We start from the raw sequence: 14,018 nt of genomic DNA on the forward strand, positions 1-14,018 counted from the left end.
GGGTAAATTACAGAGTAGTAGTATATTGGCAAAAATAGCCTGGGTTCCCGCGTCAAATTGCAAGAATGGGCAAATTGGCACAGTCTTGCGCCGTCGATATGGCAGCCGGCCGACATGCCGTCGGTCGCCGTGCTAGGCCACGGCCAGCGCTGGCCAACCAAGGATCAGAGCGGTCTGAGTTATTAGGAAGAGGAGCAGTGTCCAGTCAAGTGTCCAGTTGCCAGTCGGCCAGTGTCGCAGGGTCGGTACCTCTCTTTCGTGGGTGTGTGGCCCGCATGCACCAGTTGCGAGTTACAACGTGCTAAAGTCCTAGTGCACAAGCTAGCAAAGCTAAGCAATAAGCTAAGGTAAGGTAGTTAGTTGTAGTGAGCTTTTTGGCGCCGGTCCTTGCAGTTGCTTGCTTTATTATTATGATTCTGTGGAAAGATGCACCAAGGACGCACGCACGCCGGTACGCACCTGGTACCTACCTAGGTGGACGAGCGTGACGAGCTTCAGCAAACCCCAATTATCGTCTGCTGCATGTCCACGCTAAACTGTATTCACAGCCCTTCGCGTCGTCACTCCAGCTGGGCGTCCTACTCTTGTCTGTTTGTACCAGTGTAGCAACTTGGTCGTCCTTGTCTGCATCAAGCCGGCCGCCACTGAACAGCGCCACTACCTCCACCACCAGAGCGCCTCACCCACCCCCAAAACCCCTCCGTAGACTGACTTGTAGACTGACTTGCCAGCTAACTGGAACCTGCTGGTGCTCTAGGGAGATGCTCATGGAGAGACCTTTGCTAGACCCGGAGCTCGTCCTCCTATTGGCCCTACCCTCAATGTCCCCCGCTTAATGTGTCATGGGGGAGACCTGGGAACGCGACTACGCCTGCTCGGCTCCCCAACACTGTACAGCCATCGTGAATGCACAGAGGGCCTAATCCATCCTGCCGCATCGCCCTTCTTTTTTTTTCTGTTTCGACTTCTTGTGGACGCTTGGCTTTCTCATCCTTCTTCAATGGTGAATCTCCCGAGCTGATCTTTTCTTTTTTTTTTTTTTTCTGCTGGCCTCGCATAACAAAACCTGTCCTTTGGGATAGTCCCAATTTCGCCGAGTCGCCTGCAAACCCACCTCAGCTCTGTCTGGCCTGCGGCTGCCATCGCCATCCAGACGCCAAACGTCCCGCCGCCCGTCCTTCACGTTGCCCGCTCGCCCAAGCCAGCTTGATCCGACTCACTTTCCCCAAAAAACCTCGCGGGAGCCACTTGTCTGCTCCAAAGTCTTTGCCAGTCATGTATCCAGCTCTCCCGCGTCTCTAGTCCTGGCGCCCCTGCCAGTTCATCCCGGTGAGCGCCAGCTGTGCGCTGCAAACACCACCACCAAAGTTGTATTCGCCCAACCACGACCGACGCCTGTGGCGGCAAGCCCTCGAAAAGAGAGTCCTCTGGCACCGCTAGACGCTCTCGCCCACGTCTCGATATATCGATACCGTCCGTTGTCCCGATTGAATAAAATATATCGCCATGGAACCCCCGTCGGAGTCGCTGGCTCCGCCGGCACTCGCAACGCTTCGCACATTGGACTCCACCCTCATGACCCGGTCCATGAGCCAGGACATTCGAAACGAGAGAGAAGAGCTTCAGGAAGCTGCTTCCCAGACACTGAACGTCATTGTCGACCTCAATCTCGACGGCACCATCAAGTGGGTGAGTCCTTCGTGGAACGACGTGGTCGGCACCCCCTACGACTCTCTCGACAGCACCCTGCTCTCCGATCTCATTGTCAGCGACAACAAGAATGCCTTCACCGACGTAGTCGAGTCCATGAAGCGTGATGACTCCAAGAGCCATCGCGTGAGATTCACCATGCGTTTGGGCCCCCTGTCCAAACTTCGCAGCAAACTCCCTGCCGAGCACGTCACTGCAGAAAACCCCGACCAACAAACCGATGAACAAACCCCACCAGAGGAACAGGAAGAATACGCTGATCTTGAAGCCCAAGGCATCATGGTCTATGACACTGCTTCTGGTGGCGAGAGCCATACCATGTGGATGATACGTCCGTGGACGCCTCCGCAAGAAATCCAAATCGACCTGCCCGAAGTCATTGTTGACTCCTTGGGCTCAGGTGCCGAGGTGCTGGCTGGCTACCTCACCAGGCTCGCCGAGTCGGCTGAAGAAGACTCGCAACCCCTCGATCCCCCTCCACCTGTTCTCTGTCGAATCTGCGAACGCCAGATCCCCCCATGGTGGTTCGAGAAGCATACCGATCTCTGTCTCCAGGAGCACCGAGCCGAGATGGATGTGCAGTTGGCGCAAGAGAGCCTCAATGAGCACCGCCATGCTATCGTCAAAGTCCTCGATGCTCTCGAGACTCGCCAGAGTCGACTGCTCGAGCCTCAATTGGCACCGCTCGCTGACTACAAGGGGCTGCCCATTGGACCGCCCCCGTCCACGCAGTCATCGCCAAGCCCATCGCTCGCTCGATCTCGGGATCGCACGAGTGGTTTTGGACACTCTAGAGGACGCTCCTTTGCCATTCGACGGCCCCAGGCAAGAATCGTCGAATTGTTGATGGACCTGTGCGACACGGCCCTCGAAATCAGCAATCCCACCATCAAAGAATACTCGGCGCACGTCAGCGACGGCGAGATACGCACACAGTCCCCGCAATCCGAGTCTCGTATATCACAAGTTCTGCAGTGGCAGTCTCCGAGCACCAATACGCTCGAGCAAGAACAGGGCCTGGCTCTTCTATGTGCCGATACGGAAAAGGCTGCTCACAACAAAGTCGATGCCATCTTTCGCCACCGCAAGATTCTCGAATACTCTGAACGCATCCGCATAGAGCTTTCGTGTCTTGTGCAGGATTGCGTCGAGGAGGCCATGAGAAAGGCTGCCCGCATTGCCGCTGGCCAGCTCACAGATTCAAGTGTCGATGACACCGATGAACAGCAACAGCAGCAACAACAGCAACAGCAGGAGCAGCAGCAGCAGCAGCAAGACTATAGCCAGCAACCCGAACTGGATGAAGAGAAAGAAGCTACTGGCGAATCCGAAAGTAAAAGTGTCATCTCAGAATCGCGTTCACGTGGCCGATCGGAGGTTGGCTCTGGCCACCTTGTCAATAGCCCCTCGGCACTGGCGGCTGCCCTTCGCCAAGTGAACCTGTCGGCTGCTGGACAGGGCGGTTCCCGACCGAGCTCTGTCGTTGGGTCTACTGGCTCTGCCAGCCCCAAGGAGTGCCTCACGCCGAGATCGTACGCTGGCGGGGCTTCGAACCAGTCTCGAGATGGCCGACGGGGCTCGTCTCTCTGGCTAGAAAGTGACCCTGGCGACTTGGACCTGAACTATCGATCGCCATCCGTATCGAGAGCCGCGCACAGAACCGATTCGCCAATGTCAGAATTTAGCGACCTCAGACGTGCTGCCAGTGCCCGCCAACATCAAAGGCGAAGCCTTGTCCTCCCCGGAACTACGTCTCCTCACCGACAGGAATCACCGTCTCGTGGCGCCACGCAGCCTTCCTCGCCGCTGAGAATCAAACCCCGCATCACTCCCGGCTCCCACGATGTCATGATTTCCCCCGAAGCGTCACCCATGTTTCCTAGCAGCGAGTTTAGTTCCCCCGTTGCTCATCCTACACGACACCACAGGCGGCAGTCTTCGGCTGCTATTTCAGATTTCGTCATGCGACCACCTCCATCTCCTCGTATGGGAGCCACCCAAGCACCGCCGCAGGCACGGTCTAATCAGCCATCAATCAAGGACTTTGAAATTATCAAGCCCATCAGCAAGGGCGCTTTCGGAAGCGTCTATCTTTCCAAGAAAAAGTCCACTGGAGAGTACTTTGCCATCAAGGTGCTAAAGAAGGCAGACATGGTTGCCAAGAACCAGGTCGGCAACGTCAAGGCAGAGCGAGCCATAATGATGTGGCAGGGTCAGAGTGAATTCGTCGCGAAGCTTTACTGGACATTTTCCAGCAAGGACTATCTATATCTGGTCATGGAGTATCTCAATGGTGGTGACTGTGCCTCTTTGATCAAGATCTTGGGTGGTCTGCCCGAGGACTGGGTTCAGAAGTACCTCGCTGAAGTCATCCTCGGTGTCAAACACTTACACGAGCGCGATATCATTCACCGTGACTTGAAGCCAGACAACCTGCTCATTGACCAAAAAGGACATTTGAAACTGACTGATTTCGGCCTCTCCCGGATGGGCTTGGTAGGCCGTCAAAAACGCGCTCTGAATAGTGAGGCGAGCGAGACTACGCCTGACCTCCTCAAACAAGGACCCTTCGTGCGGTCGACATCCATGGCCTCATCGCGCTCCACGTCTTTGGACCTCCAAGGCCATGTTCACTCACCGACTATGACTCCCCAGATGACTCCAGATGTCGGCAGCATGCCCCAGCCTTCCTACTTCAGCTTGGGCCAGCTGACTGAGCCTCGACGAACTTCAGGAGGACGACGAAGCGATAGTGGTGGTAGTGAATCCCTTTCGCAGATGTTGTCCAGCTTTTCGCTCAACGACTCAGATCCAGGGGCACATTTTACGACCAAGTCCCCCGTGGACGATGAGGCGATGATGCACGGGTCGCCCGATATGCCAGGCAGTCTGCCTAGTACCAGAGCCAGCCTTGACAGTCATGCCCGCAATTCGTCGCTTCCACAGACCAACATGATGCCGCCGCCAATGGCCCTTTTCGACCCACAAGATACGAACCGGCGATTCGTCGGCACCCCTGATTACCTTGCCCCGGAAACGATCAACGGCGAGAAGCAAGACGAAACGTCCGATTGGTGGTCCGTTGGCTGCATTCTATTTGAGTTTCTTTTTGGCATCCCTCCATTTCATGCCGGCGAGGCTGAGCAAGTGTTTGACAATATTCTTGCGCGCAAGATTCAATGGCCCGATGAGGCAGTCTTGGAGACGGTATCTGAAGAGGCCAAGGATCTGATCAATAAACTGCTTTGCATTGATCCTCTCCAGCGCCTGGGCTCCAACCGCGAGGATAAGTATGAATCTGGAGGCGACGAAATCCGTCACCATTCATTCTTTGCGGGCGTCAATTGGGAAACTCTGCTGGAGGACGAGGCACAGTTCGTTCCCCAACCTGAAAATCCTGAGGACACGGAATACTTTGACGCACGAGGAGCTGTGCTACAATCTTTTGCAGAAGAGATGGAAGATCAAATGTCGCCCCAGTCAGCCGGAGGATCCGACTACCCCGATCGACCACACGATGCGTTGTCGCGTGTCCGGTCGCAGGTCAACTCGATGAATCGCAAACTGATGCCTCTGCACATCCCTCCTCATGTACGAGACATGAAATCCAGACGTCTCAGTGAGCCTATGGTCTCAGACGACTTTGGCAACTTTTCATTCAAGAATTTGCCGGTGCTCGAAAAGGCCAATAAGGATGTCATCCAAAAGCTACGTGCCGAGGCTCTAGCTGCCCAAAATAAGCAGTCCTCAAGCAGCGGCTCTGCGGGCGTCGGATCACCTGCGCCTTCGTTGGAGGGCAGCCCGGTTCTCGCAAATCACTTGCATAGATCGTTGTCTAACGCCAAGGGTAGCAACCGCCCGCAATCCCCATCCGGATTTAGCCATGCAACCTCGTCGCCTAGCCGGGCTTCTCAGCCCTCTTCGCCACTTCTTGTTTCGTTTGTTGCTGGCGGCGAAGGGCGCCGGAAAGCGTCCAGCAACGCGTCCAGCCTTTCGCATCAGTCATCCTCTTTGCAAACGAACGCACCCCCGATTGACATTCCAAGAGTACCACCCAGCCTGCAGAAGGCAGCCACGACTGTTGCTGCATCCCCCATCAAAGGCAAAGCTCCTTCTCAGCAGTTGGCTATCTCGCCGCAGAAGCTTTCCACGCCGCGCAACTCTGCCGGACGATCACGCTCGCTCACTGTTGGCTCCACCGAATCGAGCCCCGTGGCTACCGACATGCTTCATCAGCATCACCGAAACCGCCGGAGCCAAGTTTTTGACATGTCACCGTCCTCGTCCGATAATGAAGGAGACAGGCACAGTGCACTGCTGCGGGTGCAAAGACGCCGACAAAGCTCACGCCGCCTCTCGCAGATCGCGTTTGACGGGGGCACCCCGACTTTTAGACCCCTGGATGTGCTCATCTGCGAAGACCATCCTGTGTCCAGAATGGTCATGGAAAAGCTGCTTGAGAAGCTTCGGTGCCGTACCATTTCCGTGTCCAACGGCTCTGAAGCTGTGCGGTATTCTATGAGCGAGATCAAGTTTGACGTCATTTTTTTGGAGTATAGGCTGCCCCAGATAAATGGCGCCGACGTCGCCAGAATGATTCGCGAGACCAAAAACACCAACGCGCACACCCCCATTGTCGCCATTACGTCCTACTTGAAGGAGCTACAGGCACCTCATTACTTTGATTCGTTGATCGAGAAGCCTATTAGCTCCTCGAAGCTGGGCGAAGTGCTTCGTGGACTGTGCCAATGGCGACCCGAGTCGCCGCAGCGCTCAAGCTCCGGCTCGGCAGCACCCTCTCCGGTGCCTCTCAATCTCCGCAAGGCGAACTCCAAAGCAGATGACAGCCCAACATCAAGCGTCTCGGCGTTTGCTGGACGGCAAGGCTCAGTAATGATGTCGAGTCGCGAAGACTCCATGACGTCCAGCGTTTTTGGTGACTCGGAATCTGTCATGACTGAAGATACTCCCTTTGTCGTCAGTCGCAAGGCTACAGGCGACTGGGAAGAAGGCGGACTGGGGATTGCTGAATCCGACATTCTTGGCGGGCCCGAAGGCTCCGAAGGCTCGCCCAATGTGCCTCGCCTCACGACGCAACAGTCCGCTCCCGCCCAGATGGAGCAAGCAATGCGGTCGTTGGACAAGCTCAAAGCAAAACGTGAATCTTCAGAGCGCCGAACCTCCGACGGGACCGACTCAGCCGATGACGAGGATGAAGAAGCGGGACACCACTCCAAGGAGAAACACCACACACGACGGGGCAGCAAAGCCTTGTCCAAAACACCACTCCCGAGCTCCAAGCTGGGCATCGAGATGATGCGCGCCAACAGCCACGAGAGCATGAACATGGGATCCGAGAGCACGCCGGAGACGGTGACACAGGTGGCCACAACGCCATCGCACGAGGTGCCGCCCGTCTTGGACGGGCAAGAAGCAGGAGAGCAAGGCACCACCACCACGCCGCCGACAATCAACCCGGACAGCGAAAAGGAGAACGAGGTCGATGCCACCCCACGGCCCACGAGCTCGGCAGCCAATGTCCTCCATGCTGAAGACGAGCCGACCCCCCGTCCGGTTGGAAAGTAGAGCCGTTCCTCTCGACGCAGGTAACAAACGCTCCATATATACACTAGTAGCGCATCATGTACCCTGCGCTATTAGCTTTTCTTCTTGAAATGTCTTTTTATTCCAGTTATTTCTTTTTTCCTGTGTCAAGTCCTATTTCTACATTTATTCATTCGTTTCATTCATCCTAGCCACGGGCGGGACAAGAGATTGCAGCGCGGCGTTTTTTTATTACAAGGGAGCTAGCACCTGTGTTGTTGAAGCTAGGCGAGACAGAATCGTGGTTATTTGTTGAACGCGCATTGCGGGATATGGAGTGGTATTTTATCTTTCTTATGTATCTATGTACATGTTCTCGTAGTGGGAAATGGTGTTGCCTCAACATCAATGAATATACGTTGCACATATCTTTCATGACTCTCTCGGTCTCTCTGCCGCCGATGCCTGACCGAAAAACAAGGCGTTCTCGCCGACGTCGGCAAAAGTCTCAATCGCGCCGTCAATGTCCAGCCGCCTCTGCGACGACAGCTGCACCATGCCCTCGAGCACGGGGCTCAGCACGTTGTGCTCGTACAGCGACTCGACCTGTCTGTGGCCATACTCGCAGTCGTGATCCCCGGCCCTGGCGCCGCCCTCCTCCCCGGCGCCCACCTGCGGCGGCTCCGGCGTGAACCTGGCCAGCTTGGCGTACCAGTGGCGCATGCCGCGCCGGAACTCGTCGACCGCAAAGAGCCCCATGAGCTCGAGGATGGTGACGCCCAGCGCGTACACGTCGGCCTTGCTCGAGCGCGTGTAGTACCGCACCGCCTCGGGCGCCATGTACCCCGGCGTGCCGACGTGCGTCTCGGCCGGGCCAAACGCAAAGTCGACGAGGAAGAAGCGCACGAGGTCCACGGGCCGGTGCGGGTGCCGCGGCGGGACCTGGTAGTGCGCCGTCTGGAAGAGTATGTTCTCGGGCTTGATGTTGCCGTGCACGACGCCGTGCTCGTCGAGGTACCGCAGCGCCTGCAGCATCTGCATCGCGAAGCGCGCCGCGCGGGAGCGGATGCCGGCGCGGTGCTGCGTGAAGTGCGCGGCGGGAATGTCGGACGCCTGGACGGCGAGGAGCGGCGCAAAGTGGTCGCGCGCGTTGCCGCGGTGGAGGACGTGGTAGTAGTAGAGACGGTCGTGGCTCTCGTGCCAGCCGTCGATGAACTCGGGCCCTTCGATATTGATCTGCGAAAATGTCAGTCCGGGGTAGGATCACGGAAATGGGTACAAAGAACTTGCATGGTGCAATGAATCGAAGTTCTCGGCGTGCAGCCTGGCCAGCCTCTTCCAAGCCCGCATCGCAACCTCGTCATCCTCGCCATCCGGCCGCTTCGGCCCCGCGACCGTCTTGACGGCATACAGCCTCCCGCAGCTGAGCTCGACGTGCTCGTGGGTCCGCCCGGACCGCGGCCGCCACGCGGTGCTGTACCAGTGCGTCTCGGGCGGCGTCCGCCCGCAGAGCGGCAGGCGGCGCTGCTCCACGAGGTGGTCGCCGTCGCCGCCGGGGCGCATGTTCTCGACGACGTACTGCCGGGGGTCGGCGGCAACTATGCGCGCGAGCATCCTGCGCGTCTGCGCGACGGCCTCGGGCGAGTGCAGCGGCACGCACCACCGGAAGCTGTAGTGGAAGCCGCGGCCCATCTCGACGCGCCAGTCGAGGTCCGGGCACATGGGGATGACGCGGCGCTGCTGCGGGACGCCGCCGCGCTCGCGCTCGAGGCTCATCGAGTACTTGTCGGCGAGGACGCGCCGCCGCGTGCGCTCGTCCTCGACCGTCACGCTGATGCCGGCCTGGGGCAGGTTGTTGATGCCGGAGCTGTCGAGGAAGAGCACGTCGCCGTTGCCCGTCAGGGAAAATGCACATAAATATCTAACGACGGAAAAAAAGACACACTGTTAGCTACTGCATGAGGAACTCTTGCTTCTGAAGCCTTTTGGTTGTTATTTGTGAGAATAGGCAGGCCAGCGCATCGACGTACCTGTTGTTGCCCTCCTTGTACCATATGTCATTGTCCAGCTCCCTTCCAACCGTCAGCATGCCTGCTCGCTCCCTTGCCACCTGCCTGGCCATCACGACGAAATGGTCGCAGCCAGGCGGCGTGCGGCCCAGGGACTGGTTGTACTCCAAAATGGACCGTGTCTTTCTCGACAGGGGATGCAGCGTAAAGAGCGCAAAGTTTGGAACTTCGTCAGACATGTTACACCAGATAAGACACGGGCAAGGAAAAGAAGAAAAAAAGAAAGGATGGTCTCCGATTGGTCGTTGGGGATGGCGAGACGGAAATGTTTGATTTTTCTAGCGAGCAAGCGGACTCTGCTTTAAGTAGTGTTTTCTCTCATGTTATGGGAGAACACGACATGAAATATGTGTATTGAGCGACGGTGATTCAAGGTTAGAGGGGTCGGACAGCAGTTATACGACAGTGGCGAGGAGGCGACAACACATCAGGTGCGACCGCACGTAGAATGAAATCTCTGGCAGGGAATTGTTGAGAGCCATACGTTGTGCGTGCTCTCGATGTTGTGCGACGAGGACACAAAAGAGTCCATGTACGACAATACGACCTCTGCTTCGGCACATTGACATGGCTGCAGCCAAACTTGCCTCCTTTTCCAGCTGCACATTGCAAACTCGGACCTTTTCCGACTCTTCTCATGGATCAACCTCGACGCATGGCGGCTTTGGGCTTACAAGAACGGGGAGCCGCTGCCCAGTCCCCCGAAGCATGGGGTATCACTACCGAAGAAGCCTGGGGCGGCACTCTGTCCCCCAAAAACAACGAATCTTTGTCCGGGAAAGGAACCCCAGTGGCCGCCAAAGCGCAACAATCTCTTACTTCTCGGAGCAAAGGGCCCTCTTCCACGGGCTCGGGGTTGGCTTCGTCGCGATGGGCTCCTGGAGGGGCTTCTCACGGCCCTCCTTCCGAGGCTCCGTCCGAGACTCCAAAGGCTCCCCGCGGAGGCCTTGCCAAATCCCTGTGGGCACCAGGCAACGTGCCGGCAGACTCTCATAATTCCGAGGACCAAATCATGGGCGGAGCTGAATAAATGTACTGTTCTTCGTTCATCAGGAAGTGTCGTGTGCTCGATGTCCGCGTCAGCGTTGGTCTCGTGAGAGCTTTCGTCGAGAATGGTGAGTGTATCTAGCGTCTGCCGATTAGCACAGTCAAATAGATAGAACAGAAGAACTTTGGCGTCGTTCGTGGTAGTGCTGCTTATGGTGGCGGTGATTGTGCTGACTGCGATGATTGTAGTGACTATGGTGATGGAATTTCAGCATTCCCACTACGAAGACCTTGACGCCAACCCCTTCGATGAACCAACAGCCAAGTGTGTAGCTAGAATCGCATCAAACAGGAAGTACTTTTGTATCTCAGCCAACGCATGCTTCAATACAGAGAAAAATTCGACAGTATTAGCTACCCATATCACAGCCTCTGCCTGATCCCTACAGAGAACGTGGCCGGCCCGTGCCAGTCATTCCCGTCAACCGCCGCACCCATCGCAGGCTCCTCAAACACGGCATAATCCGGCTTGCAAACCGTCCCAGCTTCAGGCAGCTCCCCCGAGCGCATGTACCTTCCAATATGCCCGCCCGTGCAACGGCTCGGCACGCTAGGCGAGCAGTGCCCTCCCGCGTCTGTCAGCAGCGCGCCGCTCCTGCCAAACAGCTTCGTCGCCGCCCACATGTTCTCCAGCGGCGAGATGGGATCCAGCGCGTTGCCCACGAAGAGGATGGGATGGCTCGTGTCGCCAGCGCCAAAGGGGCCGTCGAAGCGGTACCCGGAGCGCACCGGCCAGCCGCGGCAGGCCATGGTGCTGTCCGAGGCAAAGTAGTGCCCAAACAGCGGGCTCTGCTCGTGCAGATCCCGGGACCACTGCGCAAACTCGGCATAGCTGCGATTGTGCAGGTGCGTGTCCGTGTCGCTGCAGCTCACGGCCACGTTGGCCTCGTGGTACCAGTTGGCATCCTCCAGAGCGCAGTCCTTGGACACGCAGCCCTCATCTGAGCACCGAACGGCCTGGCTGGGCAGGAAAGTGCCAATGGCGCTCATATTCAGACTTTGTCGGTCTTTGAGTGCGTGCAGAGCCCTGGCGAGTCCGGGAAAGTCCCGGTATGGAGTGTACGTCGCGGTGAACATGGCTGCAATGACGGCCTCGTAGGTCAAAACGTCTGGGTACACCATGTCATCTGACCAGATCGGGATCGGGTCAGTCTTTAACTCCGCCAAGATGGACATGACGGTCGACTCAATGGCCCGAGGGCCATCCGGGTTAAAGAGCGCGCACTTTTCCTTTCCAGCCGTAAAGCAGGCGGTGAAGAGCGTATTCAGGCTCCTGTCTGTGTTGGTCAGAAACGCCATGAACCGTCCCGAGGCCCAATCAGGCAGAAAGCCCGTTCCATCCAGCACCATGCGCTTGATCCTTCCCGGGAACATGGATGCAAAGTAGCCGCCGAGAGTGGTGCCGTAGCTGAAGCCCCAGTACTGCAGCTTCTCCTCGCCGGGCCGGTACTCGAGCTCCTTGATGCGGTCCGCCTCCAGCGCCGCAGTGTGCCCGCTCTTCTCCCGCGCGGTCATCAACTGCTCGAGCCTGGCACCACGAAGGGCGCCAGACGCCTCGACGAGTCCGACCATGTCTGCGGCCACGCTCGCGGTCGACATGTAGTGCTTGATCAGCGCTTCCCCCGTGGTCGCGTTGCCCGGGTCGCACATTTGCCCAAACGCCGCGCTCTTGGCCCAGACCATTGGCAGCGTTCTGTCCGACCACGGGCCTTTGCCCTCGTTCTGCGCAAAAATGTCCCGGCCTTGCAGATTCCCAGCCTTGAAGCAGGAGAACCGCGGGGTGGAGCGGAGAATGCCGCGCGGGTCAAATCCCACAATATCAAACACGGCAGACTCATCGTTGATGATGTTGCTCAGGTACTCTCCTCGTCCCTTCACAAAGGCGACGCCGGACGCCCCCGGTCCGCCGGGGTTCACAAAGAGATCGCCTCGGTAGCGAGGATCTGCAATGTCCGAAATGTCGGCGGGCAGTTTTATGAGAGCAATGGCCACGGTGCTGGACCATCGCGTTTCTTCTGGAGCGTCCCAGACCATCGGCAGCAGGAGGCGCGCGCACTGATAGCGTCCGTCGCATGGCACGTATCGTAGTTCCCTCGATGGTGTAATGGTCTCCCAATCAAAGACATCTGAGGATTGCATGCGCGTTGCGCCAGATGGGCTGACGTCGGTGCGGATGATTCCCGGCCATCTTCGCTGAGACGGCTGAGTGAAAAGTAGTAAAATGGTGAGAAAACCAGCCGCGATCGTGATACAGCGTTTGTTCTTCGCTGTCGAGGGATTGGGGCCTTTCCCTTGACGAAAAGATGCTGGATTGTACTCGTGATATCCCATTGCCACTCTATTGAATCATCTGTACGTGCGAATCAAAAAGTTGTTCCCATAGCTGCACTTGTTCGCTTTTTGTTGTCGCGCCGTATACGCGGGGTAGAAGGACAACAGCCTTGTCTCGTCAACGTGACGCAGGCAGCCGCGTAATCAATCCTCAATCGAAACGACTCGGAGACTCCCACTTGCGCTAGATGCCGACACCAGTTGATAACTAAGACGTAAACGCTAGACTCCAGGGCGAGGGGCCCTCTTGAGCGCCATAACCATATACTCAATTCTCAATAATCAGACGTTTATTTGGATTAGTTCCTATATCGTACAATACACCACTGTCTGTCACCCTTTGTCATGCCCAATGAACCAAGTCCACTCAAGAGAAAAAAAAACCGCAGAATAAGTTGAGAAACGCAGAAAAAAAAAAGGCCGGGGGCGAAAATCATCCAAATCAAAAAAAGAAATCTTTTTGGGCAACTTTTTTGTAAATGTTGTGCCCAAAATTTGTGGTGTCAGCAAAACGATTTTTCATCCCACAATTTTCCCGATAACAAAAACGAAGAAATTCCAAAAAGAACCAAAAGGCATCCGAATGATGAATGGCGAGAGAGCAGTTAAAGTTTTTTGCTTTAAAAAGCGATGCGGTCTTATCAAAAGAAGGGAGTCGGGACCGAGGAAAACGGCGGCTCATCTTGTAAAAGATACGCACATCGCGCCAGCGCCGAGAAGAACCAAACTGACACGTTGAACTTCAATGTTGTCGGCAAAATGCACGTCCTGCGTCTCAATAGCAAATCTCTTTTTTTTGTGTGCTTTTTAGTATGTGTTGTGGTCCACTGTATGGTCGATAGGGCAATGTCGGTAGTCAACTCGCCGTCATGATATCACGCTTCTGCTGTTCCATGCTGATGTCTGAAAAGTGTCGAAGCTTTTTTGTAGAAAAAAAAACAATTATGTACCGTAAAGAATCTGACCGAGTTTCGTCGTCCGTCGCTCGATGGAATGGTGGAAAAAAAAATCCCGAGAAAACCAGCCAAGGTGTCGGAATCCCAATGATGCTGTCTTCGTTCATTCTCGGCAGCTCATATAATCGATGCAGTGGCTTGAGTCTCAAAAACAAGCCCGATGCAAACGCCATGACCCTTTTTCTTTTTCAACTTTTGGTACCCAAATCCCTGAGCAAAGCAAATCCCTAACCAGAGCATGGACTCTGGATAATCCACATACCGTCTATCAAATCCGAGTTCACAAGCCTCGTTCGCTTTAACCATCATGCCAGCAAAATAAAAATGAAGCCTTGTTCTAGAGCAGCTGCTGGTCTGCCGC

The 14,018-nt window shown here is 56.2% G+C and overlaps 4 protein-coding genes across 4 annotated transcripts; 2 read left to right on the forward strand and 2 right to left on the reverse strand.

The window, feature by feature from the left end:
- Positions 1 to 1,506: 1,506 nt before the first annotated feature.
- LMH87_011627 (uncharacterized protein) lies at positions 1,507 to 7,296 on the forward strand (the record flags this gene model as incomplete). The annotated part of the gene is made up of 1 exon (XM_056200799.1): positions 1,507 to 7,296. One exon carries the CDS (start codon positions 1,507 to 1,509, stop codon positions 7,294 to 7,296), a length of 5,790 nt encoding a protein of 1,929 aa, XP_056052613.1.
- A 390-nt stretch (positions 7,297 to 7,686) lies between these two features.
- LMH87_011628 (uncharacterized protein) lies at positions 7,687 to 9,502 on the reverse strand (the record flags this gene model as incomplete). Its single annotated transcript, XM_056200800.1, has 3 exons — positions 7,687 to 8,490; positions 8,545 to 9,175; positions 9,285 to 9,502. The coding sequence occupies 3 exons, from the start codon at positions 9,500 to 9,502 to the stop codon at positions 7,687 to 7,689; spliced, it is 1,653 nt and encodes a 550-aa protein (XP_056052614.1).
- Positions 9,503 to 9,960: 458 nt separating this feature from the next.
- LMH87_011629 (uncharacterized protein) lies at positions 9,961 to 10,353 on the forward strand (the record flags this gene model as incomplete). Its single annotated transcript, XM_056200802.1, has 1 exon — positions 9,961 to 10,353. The coding sequence occupies one exon, from the start codon at positions 9,961 to 9,963 to the stop codon at positions 10,351 to 10,353; it is 393 nt and encodes a 130-aa protein (XP_056052615.1).
- Positions 10,354 to 10,733: 380 nt separating this feature from the next.
- Positions 10,734 to 12,701, reverse strand: LMH87_011630 (uncharacterized protein; the record flags this gene model as incomplete). Its single annotated transcript, XM_056200803.1, has 1 exon — positions 10,734 to 12,701. One exon carries the CDS (start codon positions 12,699 to 12,701, stop codon positions 10,734 to 10,736), a length of 1,968 nt encoding a protein of 655 aa, XP_056052616.1.
- Between the last annotated feature and the right edge of the window lie 1,317 nt (positions 12,702 to 14,018).

This window comes from Akanthomyces muscarius, chromosome 4 (assembly GCF_028009165.1).
Source record: "Akanthomyces muscarius strain Ve6 chromosome 4, whole genome shotgun sequence".
NCBI classification, from domain to species: domain Eukaryota; kingdom Fungi; phylum Ascomycota; class Sordariomycetes; order Hypocreales; family Cordycipitaceae; genus Akanthomyces; species Akanthomyces muscarius.